General features: G+C 42.6%; 3 protein-coding genes across 6 annotated transcripts; all 3 read right to left on the bottom strand.

Moving 5' to 3' along the window:
- Positions 1 to 68: 68 nt before the first annotated feature.
- LOC125972710 (oocyte zinc finger protein XlCOF6) lies at positions 69 to 4173 on the bottom strand. Its single transcript, XM_049726645.1, has 2 exons — positions 3843 to 4173; positions 69 to 3498 (listed from the first exon to the last, which is right to left on the bottom strand). The coding sequence occupies exons 1-2, from the start codon at positions 4033 to 4035 to the stop codon at positions 1565 to 1567; spliced, it is 2127 nt and encodes a 708-aa protein (XP_049582602.1). The 5' UTR covers positions 4036 to 4173; the 3' UTR covers positions 69 to 1564.
- A 37-nt stretch (positions 4174 to 4210) lies between these two features.
- LOC125972729 (zinc finger protein 665) lies at positions 4211 to 7571 on the bottom strand. Its single transcript, XM_049726686.2, is given in 2 exon segments — positions 4211 to 6596; positions 7214 to 7571. Coding segments are annotated over 2 exon segments (2085 nt in total). The 5' UTR covers positions 7407 to 7571; the 3' UTR covers positions 4211 to 4704.
- A 240-nt stretch (positions 7572 to 7811) lies between these two features.
- jak3 (Janus kinase 3 (a protein tyrosine kinase, leukocyte)) lies at positions 7812 to 16333 on the bottom strand. Of its 4 annotated transcripts, none has more exons than XM_049726542.2 (24): positions 16193 to 16333; positions 15398 to 15632; positions 15188 to 15305; positions 14767 to 14884; positions 14524 to 14669; positions 14049 to 14352; positions 13349 to 13465; positions 13102 to 13259; positions 12926 to 13037; positions 12671 to 12851; positions 12398 to 12522; positions 12046 to 12177; positions 11850 to 11937; positions 11374 to 11498; positions 11156 to 11294; positions 10816 to 10967; positions 10589 to 10739; positions 10341 to 10468; positions 9833 to 10022; positions 9514 to 9638; positions 8903 to 9075; positions 8418 to 8535; positions 8233 to 8346; positions 7812 to 8151 (listed from the first exon to the last, which is right to left on the bottom strand). In XM_049726542.2, the coding sequence occupies exons 2-24, from the start codon at positions 15594 to 15596 to the stop codon at positions 7963 to 7965; spliced, it is 3402 nt and encodes a 1133-aa protein (XP_049582499.1). In that variant the 5' UTR covers positions 15597 to 15632; positions 16193 to 16333; the 3' UTR covers positions 7812 to 7962. The 4 variants fall into 4 exon arrangements, with proteins under 4 accessions (XP_049582499.1, XP_049582506.1, XP_049582514.1 ...); XM_049726549.2 differs by having other exon boundaries at positions 15398 to 15652; positions 16193 to 16277; XM_049726557.2 differs by lacking the exon at positions 15398 to 15632 and having other exon boundaries at positions 16193 to 16301.
- Positions 16334 to 16472: the final 139 nt, after the last annotated feature.

Raw genomic sequence — 16472 nt, 5'->3', positions numbered from 1 at the left:
ATGGGAACTCAGCACTATTGGGCGGTCAAGGTCAAGTCCTAATAGACATGTCATTCACTTTTAACGACTTTCGTGCATCACTGTTTTATTAAAACAAGGGAGCTGCAGATATGGCAAAAAAGGTACAATTTCACACTATCCATGGCAAGTTTCTTCAAATAGGCTCTGTTCTTGACAAAGGCCTGCTACTACCACAACTGATGAAAAAAAAAAAAAAACTGGACTCTGAACAGGCGTTTGTGCAAAGCTCGATTCAGGAGCTTGGTCAGTTGGACTAGACCGCAGCGTTCGATACGATAGACCAAACAATTCTATTGGCTTATTTCCAGCACCACGCATTAGTGTGCATTAGTGGTGGTGCTCTCAAGGGCTAGAGATGCTACTTCTATGTTTGCCTCACGGTTGTATGGTGTTCCACAGGGCTCAATTTTGGGGCCCATTGTATTTGCCGCGCCTGAGTTCCATCCTAAGAAGGCATTGTATTTCCTTTCACTGCTGACTGTCAGATCTTTGTCCCGCCAAGCAAAAATGACACTTCTTAAGCTACTTTAGTCATTTAAGGAGGAAATCACAGCCTGGATGACACTGACTGAACTTCCAAATCAGACAGTGAGCTACAGTGCCAGCCGGGGGCTTCTACGCTTGGCTGCAGGGCAACTGTGACCATATGAGGAGCATCCCAGGGCTCAGAATGGCAACTTTTGGAGCAAGTCCAGAGACAGCGGAGGTAAGGGAAGCAGCTTGAGAGCCTCACTTCTCATCTATTTGTGGGCCCACGCTATTGCATTTAGTGCTCTTGCTAAGCTATTCCGGGTTCTTCGTCAAATCTACTGATTACAGTGGAGTGGGCTTAAGATAGGCCCGGAAGGAATTTCCACTGATAAACACGCACCCATAAAATATGTGTATTCGTCATCACGCTACAAGAGTGTCATGTATTTAAAGGTTTAAAATAGCAAGATGATTTCACTGCAACATGTATAGCAGATAGCCTACTTTATCTGGGTGGGTGTAAGAATAGTCCTAGAATATATTTCTATTCTTACACCCAGCTTGACCTACATCACAGATTGTCTTTGCATGACACATAAGTTCGTACACATGAGCTTTACAGTGAAATTTTAGGAGGAACCCCAAATACACATGTAAACTTAGCGAGCGACCATGTAAAGTGAATTCAGGGATTTGTTTCTACATTAAAAACGCAATATAAAATACCTTACTTTAGAAAAAAAATACAGAAAGATGTAAAGATTTGACCGTTTCACTCCAGTTTTGCTTTCATTATGTGCCAGATGATTAAAATAATAGTTAGTTGCAGCGCTAGTTTGTTTGCTAGTAGCATCGTCAGAGAGTGAAGTGTCCCATTTACTTCAGTCCCGCGTTAACACCAATTTCCACTTTCCTATTAGCCAGGGCTTTGGCGGCATCTAGTGGCGATTACAGGAAGAACATAAAAGGCAAAAATGGGTGTGAATACTTGAGTTTTTCAGCGTAGAGTGGGTGAGTTCATCTTGAGAATGTGAGGGACCATTTAAAATTGTTTTAAATAAAATATCTGATATTATTTCTGAAGCGCCGTCGAGGCTTTCCGGCTGTTTTTCTGGCCGGTACACACGTGGCTGTTAACTTGTGTCTTGAAGGTGAATCTTTTATGACAGATGTCACAGCTGAAGAGTCTCTCGCCGGTGTGCGTCCTCATGTGCATGGTGACGTAGGCTTTGGTGGAGAAGCCTTTATTGCAGGTGGGGCAGGTGAAGGGTTTCTCCCCGGTGTGCGTCCTCATGTGTGTCCTGACGTCGCGCTTGCAGAAGAAGCAGCGTCCGCACACCTCGCAGCTGAAAGGTTTCTCCCCTGTGTGTGTCCTCATGTGCGTCTTCAGGTGCGCCTTGGTGAAGAAGCGCTTGGCGCACACAGTGCAGCTGAAAGGCTTGTCAGCAAAATGGCGCTTCATGTGGATCTTCAAGTACTGCTTGAGCGAGAAGGTCTCGCCGCAAATGGTGCAGCCGAAGGGCTTCTGGCCCGAGTGCGTCGCCATGTGCGTCTTCATGTCCGACTTAGTGGAGAAGCTTTTGGCGCACACGGTGCAACTGAAGGGTTTCTCCCCGGTGTGCGTGCGCATGTGTCGCTTCAGCGTTCCCTTCAGGCTGAATGTTTTGCCGCATTCGGCGCAAATGAACTGCGCGTTGTCGGCAGGCTGCGTCGAGTCGCCTTTGGCGGGCTTTGAGGTTGGGTCTGTCTCGGAGGAGTGCGACGCAGGGGCTGTGACCTCCGCTTGTGATGCGCCGCAACGCTCGCTGTGCATTTCCAGTTCGACTTTGGTGGCAAACATTTTATCGCAAGTCGAGCAAACAAAATACTTATCCAGAGAGTGCGTCCTCATGTGAATCATCAAGTATTTCTTGACGGGGAATTTCTTAGCGCAGATGTCACAATTGAAAGGCTTCTCGCCCGTGTGTTTGGCCTGCACGTGCACCTTCAAATCGGACTTCCTGGTGAAGCTTTTGCTGCAAAACGAACACTCAAACGGTTTCTCGCCGTTGTGCGTTCTCATATGTCTGTTTAAATTTCCCCTCTGGATAAACGCTTTGCCGCATTCCGTGCAGATTAACGGTTTGTTGTCACCTTTAAGGTCTGAAAATTCTTTGGCATAGTCGCTGTGCTCGGACGAGGTGGAGATGGCATCCTCGGCGTCTGATAGTGAAACGATGCAGGCGTTTGATGGTTGTGCATCAACTTTAGATTCAATTTCCAACCTTGGGCCACCTCGGTTGTCGGCGGGCTGCGCCGGGTCGCCTTTGGAGGATCTGGGGTTCGAGTCTGTCTCGGAGGAGTGCGACACAACGACGGCAATGTCCGCTTGTGATGCGCCACGCGCTTCCAATTCGCCTTTGATGGCAAAACTTTGCGCGTAGGTCAAGCAAGCAAAAGGTTTCTCCAGAGAGTGCGTCCTCATGTGAAACATCAAGTATTTCTTGACGGGGAATTTTTTAGCACAGATGTCACAGCTGAACGGCTTCTCGCCCGTGTGTTTGATCTGCATGTGCACCTTCAAATCGGACTTCCTGGTGAAGCTTTTGCAGCAAAATGAACACGCAAACGGTTTCTGGCCACTGTGAGTTCTCATGCATGTGTTTAAATTATTGGCAACCGTTTTGCTGCATTCCGTGCAGGTTAATGGTCTGTTGTCACTTTTAGGGTCCGAAGGTTCACTGGCGTCGTCGCTGTGCTTGGTGTCAGAAGAGGCGAAGAAGGCGTCGTCAGCGTCTAGTGGAGCGAAGCGGGTGTTTGCTTGTTGTGTATCGGCTTTTGCTTCAATTTCCAAGCTTGCGCATCCTTGGCTCTCCTTGCAGCGTGGAACGCCGTCATCTTCGCTCTTGACAGCAAAGCTGGTCCACTCATCCTCCTCCTCATCCTCGTCTTCTTCTTTAACATGAAAGAGCTCTGTTGGCTCCTCCTGCTGCTCCTCTTTACTCTCCACCAACACTTGCCGTATGTCTGAAGAACATAAAAACATCAACGATAATGTGAATTTATTCATTTTTAGGGGGAATTAGGCTGTCATCATTTTAGTTGATGACCTGTGGAAAAAGTCATTTGAAAAGGTAAATAAAATACTGCACAATATCAAGTGATTAATTTTTAACACAGGACGACTTCAATTGTACTGGAGTAGCTTCTGTTAAAAAACGCCACTGAAAATACCGTAATGCAGACACGCAAGCCAAAATTGTGGTCGCAAACGCCAACGACATCCAGCTCAAAGAAAATAATTATAATATTAAATAGACAATGCAGCAAATAGTTATTGTCGGACATGAAAGATGAACTCGAGAACGAACCAGACGTGTGTAATCCAACTTGTGGCTTGAGAACAGCGTCCAGTAGTTCGCGTTGCCGCTCGTTCTCCTCTTTGGTTCGACAAAGTTCCTCTTCGTAGTCGGCGATGGTTCTCTCGAGCAGTTGGAAGATCTCCTCGACGGCCACGTTTAGTCGCTGTTTCACCAGCTCTCGCAGCATCCTGACTTTACACATTTTCCACACTGCCCAAATCCCGCTAGCCGTGCTCCGCTCGCCGATGCGACGCGAAACTTCCGCCTTTTTCTTCTTCGGTGGCAGTTGGGCGGAAGTTAAGATCCACGGCAGCCCTTTGCTGCTCTCTTTTGGATTGAATTAGATAATACGAATCGATTTCCTTCTCCATACCTGCTAGTTTTTAAATTTGATGTTTATTGTATTGTTTCGACAAATAGTGCTTGATCAAACCTGACGTTGTTTTAAATTGTAATAACAGCGAGTTAGATTGTTTCGCTACGCATGCGTATTGGTGACATACCAGAAACAAAAAGTTCCATATCACGTTATTACATTAGTTATGTTTTAACAGACATTCCAGGTTTTAACATAATTATGTTAAGCCATGAAACCTATCATTTAAAACCTGAATATTATGTAAAAACACATGCAAAATATGATCATTATCAAACACAACTGTATTTTTTAAAATTCTTTAACTAGATCGAGAATGTGAGCACAATAAAAAAAATAGCTGCACAGGCTGTTTTAACGTCAGTAACGTAAAAATATAATTACCCATTTATTTTTTTCGCCAGTCTGGTTTTGGCAAGAAATCATTCTCCATAGTCAAACACAAAACACGACAAGACTTTAAACTTAATATTCAGTCTGCTATGCTGTTTAAAGTCACGGAGTGTTGTTATTGCCGGTTTTATATCCGGTACACACGTGACTGTAGACTTGTGTCTTAAAAGTGAATCTTTTATGACAGGCGTCGCAGCTAAAGAGTCTCTCGCCGGTGTGCGTTCTCATGTGCATGGAGACATACGTCTTGGTGGAGAAGCCTTTATTGCACACGGGACAGGTGAAGGGTTTCTCCCCCGTGTGCGTCCTCATGTGCGTCCTGACGTCACGCTTGCAGAAGAAGCAGCGGCCGCACACCTCGCAGCTGAAAGGTTTCTCCCCCGTGTGTCGCTTCATGTGTGTCTTCAGGTGTGCCTTGGTGTTGAAGTGTTTGGTGCACACGGAGCAAGCAAAAGGCTTGTTGGCAAAGTGTCGTTTCATGTGCACGTTCAAGTAGTGCTTGAGGGAGAAGGATTCGCTACACATGGTGCAGTTGAAGGGTCTTTCTGTTGAGTGTGTTCTCATGTGGATGGTCAAATCTCCGTTTCGGGAGAAGCGTTTGCCGCAAACGGCGCAGCCGAAAGGTTTCTCCCCGGTGTGGATTCGCATGTGCCGGTTCAACGTGGCCTTCTGGACGAAGGACTTGCCGCATTCGGAGCAGATGAAGCCTGCGTGTTGTGCAGGGGCACATTTAGAGTTCTTTTTGTGGTCCGTTTCCGAAGAGTGCAGAGGCGTGTCGTCCGCTTGCGATCCGCCTCATTCGACCTCTGTGGCGGTGTGCATTTCAAATTCTTCTTTGGCGGAGAAACCCTTCCCGCATGCTGAGCAGCTAAACGGGGGGTGGGCGTCGTGGTTCCTCATATGCGTGATCAAATATCTATTGATAGGGAAGGTTTTGGCACAGACAGTACATTTGAAAGGCTTGTCACCTGTGTGCTTGATTTGCATGTGCACCTTCAGATCAGATTTGCGGGTGAAGCGTTTGGCACAAAACGAACAGCCGAAAAGTTTCTCCCCAGTGTGCGTGATCATGTGTCTGTTGAAATGCCCCTTGTGGTCAAAGGTTTTCCCGCATTCGGAGCAGATGAAGTTACTGTTTTCGTCGTTGCCGTCGGACTTCTTACCCGCCTCTTGGCTGTCATCGTTGCAATCCATATCAGAAAATGGAGCCATTGCGTCTTTGTCCTCCGGATCTGAAAGTGGAGCAAAGTTGCTCACTACTTGTGACTGACTCTGATTGGATCTACTGGAGGCATTTGGGTTCTCCTCCGCGTGGGTTGACACGTGCAAGGCCAGACATGCCCGACTGGAGAATTGTTTCATACAAAGTGAGCATGCAAAAGGTTTCTCGGCCACGTGCGTCCTCATGTGGTTGATGAGCTTGTACTTATCTCGGAATCCTTTAGCGCAAACCGAGCAGGAGTAGGGATGCTCCCCCGTGTGTATTCGCATGTGTTGGTTCATGTGATGCTTCAAGTAGAAGGTTTTGGAGCAGCAGGAGCAAGCAAAATGTTTCTCTCCGGTGTGCTTGATCATGTGGATTTTTAAACTTCCTTTGTGTGTAAACGTTTTGCCGCATTCGGAGCACTTGAATTGTTTGTTGTCTGTGTGATGCGTTGCATCGCCTTGGGAGTTCTTTTCCAAAGTTTCTTTGGCGCTCTCCGGGTGGTCCGTATTGGACGACTGTGACATCACCTCGTCCATATCTGACAGTGGAATGTCAGCTTCTCTGTTCTGTTCACTTTGCCCACCATGAAGCTGCTGAGATTCAGGGCTATAATCTTCACTCTTTACAGGCACGCCGACGGACAGCATGAAGGCCTTGACATCAGCCTCCTCCTGCCGCCGTTGAAGCTGCTCCCCATCCTGACTACTCCACGCTTCCTCCTTAATGCATGGGGGCTCGCCCTCTTCAGCGGTTGCCTCTTGATTCTGCACCAACACCTGCTGGATGTCTGCACAGCATAAAATACATGACCAATGAATAGATTTGAGGGTTTTCTCATACTTGTCACATGTCATCTAAGGTACTGTAACAGTCTCATCATGAAAGAAATCAATATAGTAGTATCTCGAATCGAGGATGCTATATTATGAGGTTTACCAATTATGAGCTGTCATGTGGTCGATTGTTTTTCCTGTTTAAGCAAATGAGCATGTGCCCTGTTCACTCGGCAATAATAGTCATTATTTGGCTTTTATTATATTCATATGTACTCAATGTCATATTACTTTACTGAAAGGAGACTTGAATGTATTTTTCCTGTTCAAAATTATCATTGGAATCGTCATTAATAGACCTGTCTGATGATGCTCTTTTGTGATTTCATGTAAATTAACCTTTGACATTTTACGCACATAACAAGATGGCGTGTGATTTTGCACGTCTCTGTCCGAAAGGAGTGCATCCTTTCCTAAAGCTGACCGTAAATGCAGGTAGCGCCAGTCAAGATGGAGGCTGGCGAGCAAAGGTGGACTGAAACTAATCGTCAATTCGATCCACTATATACAAGCTACGGGGACAATTTGCTAAGAAAATACATCGTTCACATTTAACCATATTTGCGCAAACCTGTTGCGTGTACTGCGACTTGGGGTTTGAGAACAGTATCCAGTAGTTCGCGTTGTCGCACGTTCTCCGCTTTAGTTCGGCAAAGTTCCTCCTCGTACTCCCCGAGGGTTTGGTCAAACAGTTCAAATATCTCCTCGATGGCCACGTTTACTCGCTGCTTGACCAGCTCGCGCAGGATTCTGATTTTACACATTTTTCTACACCGGACGAAATCCCATTGGTCGTCCTCCGCTTAGCGATGTGGTGCTAACTTCCGCCTTTTTCTTCTTCGGCTGGTGGTTGCGCGTCGTGATGCCATCTGTCCCGGATTTTCCTGATAGGCCCGGATTTTCATGGTCTGTCCTAAAAAAAAAATCACGGAGATGTCCCGGATTTACGGAAAAGGATTAGAGCCAGTGAAGAAGAAGAAGAAGAAGAAGAAGAAGAAGAAAAATGGGGTCACAGGATTCTGAGCTTTTTTCTCAGAATTCTGACTTTAAAATGAGAATTCCCACTTTCTGACTTTTAAATGAATTTCTGAATTTCTACAATACCACTTTAATTCAGACACAGATTCCTTAACAAAAGAAGCCAATTAAAGACACTTCAGATCTGGAGATTGTCTTCTTAAAATGACTTTAATGTGACATGGTAACAGGACTCAAACTTTTTAACAAATGGAGAAAAATTTAAGATTATTGCCACACTTTCCCTTCCTGTGTGTGTTTTAACCATTGAGATCCTGCTGGAAAGCGCTTGTACAGATGATCTTAATGTTCACTCAGTAGCTGTAAACATGATGTGGTGACATTTTTGGAAGCAGTGTGAGAGGATCTCCCTGTCGGGATCTCCCTCTGAGCCTCTTCTTGCATGATGATTTCTATTTGATCCTCCAGGCTGGAGAAACACGGTCTCTCCTCAAAGTTGTAAACCCAGCACTGCCTCATCAAACCGTAGACCTGGTGCGATAATGACATTTTCATTGACATTGTATGTGGATGTACTAATACTACAGTGCATACAGCTAACCCCCTCTTTACCTTGGGTGGGCAGTTTGGAGGGGTAGGCAACCTCCAGTTGTCCTTGAGGATATTTAGTAGATGTATTGAAACGGATAATCCATGCACATGAGTTCCAATCTCCTGCAAACATAGCTAAAACATGCACAAATGATCATGCATGGTTTGAGATTAATTAGGCCAACCACACGTGTAAAAGTGCTCACCTTTTTGGGGCTGGATTTTACATCACAGTAGGAAAAGAGCTCATGAAGAACAACTCCAAAACTCCACACATCTGACTTTTGGGAGAACCTAAATTCATTGATGGATTCTGGGGCATACCTGCATTGAACACAGATGTATCATTGACTATTACGTCCCTCCAAATGCAGTGCAACAGTGAAGTAAATTATTTTTGCTGACATCAAAATGTATACACGTGAGACAAGAGCTCAACATGTATTCTTTAGAGTTTAAAACTAAAATCTGAACCTGAACTTCTTCAACCCCTTTCTTTAAACCAACACTCTCTAGCTATCTAGAGGAGCTAAAAAAAAAAACAAGTTCAAGAAGCAAAGCCTCTAAGTACAGGGCAGTAAAAATTGAGATGCTAAGATCTTGTTTTATATTTTGATGTGACAACTCAAATGTTTTCAGTATTCACCAAAAACTGGCCTCCCTTCATGTTTTCCAAAATGAAAAGACCCACCAGAAGATGGGACTTTCTCCAGGCTGCTTGACTCTGTAGTACTCTTTGTCCAAAGGAACAATCTTGGTCAGTCCAAAATCAGCAATTTTAACCAGTGATTCACTAGCCACAAGGATATTTCTGGCAGCAAGGTCTCGATGCACATAGCGTAATGTCTGCAGGTATGTCATGCCCTGGAAGATAAAAACACATATTTGACACATCACTCATCATCTCTGCCTACACATCCTGCATGGGAAAAACAAGTAAGATTTTTTTACTGCCCACAACTATTTTTCCAATTGTTTGAACATCTCTGTTGGACTCCCCCCTCAATGAAAATTGTTCTATTAATTGTTAATTTAGTTGTTCTTGTTCTTGGAGATAAAGAAGAACAACATGCAAGATAAGTTATGAACGGTTGAGCAGCATCTTTGTAGTCATAGAATATGATGCATGCCCTCCTGGAAGCATTATTCTCCAACACTAGCATGGAGACAAGAGTTAATTTTTTTTCCATTAAAATAGTAGTTGGAAGACTTAGACCATGAAGATTTTGCATTCCTTCATAGTCAACATTAAATTCACACAAGCAAGAAAACTGCATGTAAGATTATATATTCAAATCTTACTTTACAGATCTGTGAAGCAAAGAGTAGCATGCGCCTGGTATTAATGTTGTGTCGGTTGATTTGTGTATACACAATAAGACTCCCATGTGGTAAATATTCCATCACCAAACTCATCGTGAGCCGCCCTGAAAACACAATTCAAGGTTACTATCTTTCGATGTTGCTTCAAGCACTCTAAATTACAATGAAGTTCGGAACCAAATCCCAGAATGCCGCAAAGACGAGAAACGTGGAAAGGTGCTATATATGTAACATGACGTGTTTGTTCGCAAGCTTGTCACATCGAAAGCAAAATAGTTTTGACAGATATTTGTGTTACCCATGCTGTAGCAGACCCCTCTATACTTGACGATGTAGTCGCAGCACATCATGCTGAGGGTTTTGATCTCTTTACGAAAGTCCTCCAGGGTTGATTCCTTATTAGGCTGGAGCTTCTTCACAGCAATCATCTCGCCTGTGTTATCTCCCAGTGGGTCGTAACGACACAGTTCGACGCTTCCAAAATTTCCCTTCGGTTTAAAAAAAGACATCAGATTAACTTGATCAGTAATTGTCGTGCATGTAAATTTTGGACTCAAATTATTCATTTTATACCCTTAAAATGTCTTTCTTTTTAAAAATGCATTTATATTCTGTAAATTTTAGCAATATAGTAAAGGTGAGTGAAAATGTGAATATTTATTCACAAATTGATTTATAGTCTATGCACCTAAATTTTCTAGTTGTGCCAGTGGCCACTGTGCTCATGAAAAACACGATTCTAGAGCCCTGTCATGGGGTCACATATTTCTGTCGTATGGAGCCTACTTAAGTCATTTCATGTGTACCTTTCCGAGTAGGGAGATGTACCGTAGGTGTCGCTCCTCAAACAAAGTCTGGTCCTGCAGTGCATGACTAGATGCTTGACACACAGGGTTGAGGGTGACAGGCTCAGTGGCATGAAGTATCTCATAATCTGTAAAGAAAACAGAAAATAAATGTCAGTCATGGTTGTAAGAGTTTTGTTTGGGCCACTTTGTCAGCAGAATGTGTGAAGAGGCCTAAACCTGAAGTAGGACAAAAACTTCATCAGCACCTGATGTGATGAGACTGTTGAGCTCACGGATGAGGCTACGACATGACGGTCTGAAGACGGCCTTGTGGTTCATGCACTGACTGATCAGCTCGGCCAACTCTGTCCACTGAGAGGGCGCCAGCTGCTGGAAACTCTCATAAAATTGCTGCTTCTACAAACAACAAGACCATTTGAAACATTTTATACAAATACATATTTAATCTTCGGGTATGAAGTGATGTACGTACCTGTTCAAGGTCCCAGTCTTGCAGTGGAGCATTGCCATTATTAAAAATCTCCCACACCGTGGCACCAAAGCTCCACTTATCACACTCCAAGGTCAGTTTGTCTGGAGCCTCCAACACCTCCGGGGCAACCCAAGGAATTCTGTCCAGGATAACTGAAATTATCATATAGTGTCAATAGAAAATTACAATATATTACTAACTTTATTTATGGAACACAAATAGTACACTCTGCCTTCTGTGATAGGTAATACTTTCTGAATTTCTCTTGTGGGCATCAATTAAGGATATGTTATCTCAGACCACCTTTTTTCGTCACTAGTAGATGAGAGGAGTTTCTCACCATCCCTGCCCATCATTGCAACGCTGATGCCAGGGTCGCTTAGCTTGATAAAAGGAGAGATGCCCTGAGATGTGTCACCTTCTCTGGCCAGTAGAAGATTTTTTGCACAGATATTTCCATGGACAATGTTATTTTCCTCCTGCAAGAACAACGTATTTCAATAACAAACGTCATGTTTTTTAAACGTCTCATCATCCACATTGAAAATCTCTACTCACCAGAAAGTTGAGAGCACATGCAAGTTGTTTGACTACGTCAAGTTTCCAGCTCACTGACACGGACCGCCCCCTCTTCAGGTAAAGATCGAGGGCCCCGTACTTTACAAACTCTTGGACCATTATATCTGTAAAGAGTAGGAAGGTTAACAGCTGCGAGAACTCAGACCAAAGCAACAGGACACGGCTCCAGTAATTTGCAGTGAATCTTGAAGAATAAAACTTATCAATGCATATGTGTATTTTTGCAGATGTAAAAAACAAAACTAATCTACCATATTTTCCGGACTATAAGTCACAGTTTTTTTCATAGTTTGGCCGGGGGTGCGGCTTATACTCAAGAGCGACTTATAGTCCGGAAAATATGGTACTTTAATCAAATCACATTGAGAACCTCCTTACTTAAACATATCAGATACATTTGTAACAGCATGGAGTAAAGGGAAATGTCCTGAACCTGCATTTAGGTTTCAACTTACTTTTTGTTCCATGGATACTGATGCCATAAACCAAGAGGAGGTGTTTGTGTGAGATTTGACTCATTATGCTGGCAGCTTCAAAGAAGGACTTGAGTGACAGATAATACAAAGTCACACATGTAATGTGGATGCAACTTGATTGATAGATCAATATATCAAACAATCTATGTATGTTCTCTGATCAAGTTAAACTCACTTCCCAGCAGTTCTTGTGACCCCCATCAAGTTCTTTAAGTAGAACATCAGTCACATGTTTCTCCCCATCACGAATGTCTGTTTTAGAGCCTTTAAAAACTCGTGTAAAGGATCCTTGTCCAAGGCTTTCCCCCTAGGAAGAGTAAGCATAGACCAGATTAAGCAAACAAGTGATGAGAGTTAAGAAAACCAGAACCTAAAATTTAGTCTGTTAGTAAAACATTAAAAATGTTTAAGATGAAATAATCCTCAAGTCTCACAAAAAGTAGATCATCATAACAGAGGTAGTATATGATGGTAATTTCCAGGAAGCAATACAATCGGAAGACAGTTTTGCAGCTACAATAACATACCCATTTTAGGTCTTCATATTTGATCATGTGGAACTGGATATGACTGAACTTTTTCCTCTCAGGTGTTGGGGACCCTCGGACCTCGACAGAGATTCCGTTGCGTATGATGACGAGATTTGTAAGCTCTACAGAGAAACCGGAATCAATTGTTATATTGCATAATTTTAAGCCACATCTCTTAAAATTGGCTTGGAAGTTTTGATGTTTTGATGTGTATATATCTTATGTTCTTGGTATACTTAGCATAGCATATTCAGTTCAGAAGAAAGCAACCTTTGGGTTTGGGAGGACAGCAATGGCCGAGCTTGGTAGGCACGTTATCCAGCACAAGTTTTGTTTGCTGGTAAAAGCTGGTGAGCTCTCTCAAACTGGAAAAGGACTTCTGGACACCAGGAAGACGATAGTGCTCATTCTTAACGATGAGACAATGTTTGTAATCAAGTCCAAGCGGAGTCTTGACGAACATAAACACAACATGGTTACAATCTTGTGGTTGGTATCTTGGTATGCCGTTAAAGCACAATTTACCTGAATACAAACAGTGAGGAAGAAGTTATCAAAATCTTTGGGACTTTGCCGGAGTAGGAATGTTCCACCTTTAGCACCGAACTTTTTCAGCTTGTCAACTGCAAATTCCGATCTGATTGAAAATGTCATTCATAGGTGATATGGTCTGAGTTCAATCATTTGTCAACAGAACTTACGTGATTGGGCCGTGGCAATGGTTTTTGATATCCTCCAGAATACTTTCAGGCACAGTGTCATGACAGAAGTAGTGGATGGAGTCTGTGGTCAGTCTGAAGTAGCCATCAACCAGCGACACAAATGAGAGCGCTTCTCTGCGAGTCTGGAAATTGGCTTCCTTTGATGCAAATGAAAGAGTAGTGCTTGGGAATTTAACATTTTTTCTGAATAATGTTTGGGCACAATCCGCACTAAAAAACGACTGACCATGTATCTGTCATCATGACGAAATACAGTCACCATCCTGCTGTTTCCCTGCTCTTGAGCTACCCGCTTCATACTGATGGCAATGATGTCCTGGAAATCACAGAAACTCTGCCACTCCTACAGAGCAAGATGAGTATATGTGGTACATTCTATTTCATATTTAGCTGCCAGCTGAGAAAGGCCGAAAAAAAGCACAGTGGAAATATGAAAAGTTGCATAACAGGAGGGAAGAATGGAGCTGGGTTTCGAACCAATAAAATTTTGATATAGACTTGTAAACCACCTGGCATTGGTCACTGTGTTGCCCCAACCAAATCAAATCGTCAAGACCACGTGTCAAACTTAAGGCCCGGGAGCCAGATACGGCCCGCCACATCATTTTATGTGGCCCGTGAAGACAAATTGTGCATCAAATGCTTGTGTCATGACTAGAATTGCAAATTGTCTTCACTTTTAAAAATATCTTCTTTTTTTTTTTTTTTTTTTTTTAATATTTGACCAGTTTTTACTAGTCTGATTTGAAAACAAGTTATTTGTCAGTTTGCTTTGTAGCTTATACTGTATATAATATGAGGTGCTCATACATTTATTTGGGTTGACAGTCATAATGGCCCCCCGAAAGAAACTATGACTACAATGAGTTTGACACCCGTGGTCAAGATTGTGGCACGATTCACAAGAGAAATAATTTTGAGCTCACCAAGGAACCATCAGGATAACGACTTCCGCTGGTTTGAATTCCAATTTCCCCAGAGACTTTCACATGGGTGAACATTCCAGTGGAGTGAGAAGACCCAGCGCTGACGTGGTATACTTCACTTCCTAAAGTGGGAACGATGCCAGCCATTTGAACCAAGTACTTCAGTTTCAGGCTGTACTCGTCCACAAAGCTATTTCCAAGCTTTTTCAGGAAACGTTGGAGAGCATTTCTGATTCGATAGCGATCCAGGCGATTGCGTTTCTGAATGTCATGGCGGTGTGACTCAGGAAGGCAAGATTTGTAGCTGAGGGTATAGATAACGCACATTTCTTGTTTATTTCAAATTAAACCAGTTGACAGGTAGTCGGTAAAAACTGCTGCACAGAAAATGAACTCTGAGGTAGAAGACCATCCAATTCCAAGACCACTTCCACAAATTAAGAGAATCACACTTGTGTGTAAATATTGCAATTACCTAGTGATCTTGCAGAGCTCTCTAACACTCAGATGTTCCTCCTTTGCTATCCTCCACAAGTCCAGCACAGCCAAGCCAAGGCATTCATCTTGAACACTCAAAGGTGGAGCCACTCCAGCTTCACTTGTGATGAAATCATTTCGTACCTACGTAACCAAAGAAATCAGTAAGATATGAATAAAAAAATATACATTTCAACATAAGGCTTCCCAGTAAATATATTATAGCTCATGTTTTCTTTACCTGGGCAAAGAGATAGTCAATGACAGAGTAGTCAAGCACAGGACTAATTGTGTCTCTGGTTAGACTGTAGCGGTATGACATTCTTGATCCCTGTCCATACCAGTTTCCAAAGAAAAACCTGTATAGGAATCACAGATAAGGCTTGGTCTAAAATTGACCAAAACCAAATTGTGTTTCAAAAGTAAAGTAAATTAAGTGTGTGATACAATATTGTGGTTTAACTGAGAACCTGAGATTTTGAAGCCAAAACGTCATAGAAAGAAAAACTTTCATTTTCAATGTAGAAGTGTCAGAAAAAATAAATTGAATCGCTAGCAGTTAGCATGTCTGACTTAAAGTTGCTAGGTTCACATTGATGAGGGGTTTTTATTGTTCCTTTCTGAAGTACTGACGTAAGAACTGGCCAACTAAATATACAAACCTCACTCTGAAGTGGACCTGTATGTTTTCTTCTGTGTTGAACATATGTGATGGAGGGTACCAGAAAGAGAGACCACCAGATGCCAAACCAAATAAACTTTGATAAACTGGTAAGATTCCTTGAGAAATAAACACACGCACATACACAAAATATAGCATGACTATAAGAGGGAGACATTTTTTTTTAACCACCAATATATTGTCATCTTACCGCATCTTTTGGCAGCTTGGATGCAAACATTTTCAGCAGAGACTTGGCCAGATAATATATGTATTGTCATTGCATTTTTAGTTGGAGGGAAGAAGTACAAGTGTACTTGCAGAGTAGCACCAGTGCTTGAACTGGACCTCTGGCTGCCTCCACGGTCTCTGATCATTAGAGGAGTACGTTCCTCCTCGCTAAGATTCATGAATGCTTCTGAGGATGAAATCAACTCACTGAAGATCTAATAGTAGGGGGACAATTCTCGATATCAGTGGACACAGAAAGTCATCAAAAGCTCCTTTATATTCAGCCCACATTGCTTCCGCCCCCCCCCCCCCCCCCCCCCCCCCTCTTTTGCACAGGTACTTTTCTTCACAATCATTTCTCATGTCTGGAAAAACAAATAAATGAATATCTTTGGTGAATTCTATTTAATCTGATGAAATCAGTGCCTTTGTTTGAATTAGAACCGCCGTATGATGCTAAGGAAAATACATATGTAATACGTATGTAGTATATGTATTTTCCTTAGCATCATTCTATTACATATTATGTAACACAATAAGGCATCTTCATAATATTCCACTATAAATAATTATAAGAATATTTAATGCCACACTTGTGATTTCTTTCATGTGATTCATGTAATACCCATGCAAAATTCAAATTCCCACATATTTCAAATACTGTGAAACAAATTGATGAATAAATATAATATAGGTGTCAATTAAGCAGACCATCCCTTTTTCTTCATAAACATAAAACACAAAAACAATAAGGATAAAACAAAGCGTCTTTTACCTTTACATGTGTATGGTACAGTTCCTAAGGTTCATAATTTGCTCACGGATTTCTTTTCTTTATTTGCCTGTGTGTCTGAGTTGGCAGGAAGTTTTTGGTTTTCCTGTTTTAGACGAGCAAACGTCATGTGATCAGTCGCTCTTTTTCATTTCCCCGCTCTGAATGTAAATTGAATTTTGAAGTCATTTCTCTCGCATTTTTTCTGATTTTTATCGTAATTCCAGATGGATTTGTGGTATAATCCTGATTATATTCTTGTTTTATTTGCAACCACTGTATG

Source organism: Syngnathus scovelli, chromosome 10 (assembly GCF_024217435.2).
Source record: "Syngnathus scovelli strain Florida chromosome 10, RoL_Ssco_1.2, whole genome shotgun sequence".
In the NCBI taxonomy this organism is placed as follows: Eukaryota; Metazoa; Chordata; class Actinopteri; order Syngnathiformes; family Syngnathidae; genus Syngnathus; species Syngnathus scovelli.
The sequence above is the reverse complement of the archived record's forward strand: the minus strand, read 5'-3'. Positions and strand labels throughout refer to the sequence as shown.

Excerpts from the sequence above, each read along its gene's own strand:
- LOC125972710 (XM_049726645.1), bottom strand. The coding sequence starts at position 4,035 with ATGTGTAAAGTCAGGATGCTGCGAGAGCTGGTGAAACAGCGACTAAAC. Across the intron at positions 3,499-3,842 it reads AGTTGGATTACACACGTCTG|ACATACGGCAAGTGTTGGTG; the intron begins GTTCGTTCTCGA and ends TATGTTCTTCAG.
- jak3 (XM_049726542.2), bottom strand. The coding sequence starts at position 15,596 with ATGAATCTTAGCGAGGAGGAACGTACTCCTCTAATGATCAGAGACCGT. Across the intron at positions 12,852-12,925 it reads TCCTCACTGTTTGTATTCAG|ACTCCGCTTGGACTTGATTA; the intron begins GTAAATTGTGCT and ends ATGTTCGTCAAG. Across the intron at positions 11,938-12,045 it reads GTCACAAGAACTGCTGGGAA|TCCTTCTTTGAAGCTGCCAG; the intron begins GTGAGTTTAACT and ends CTGTCACTCAAG.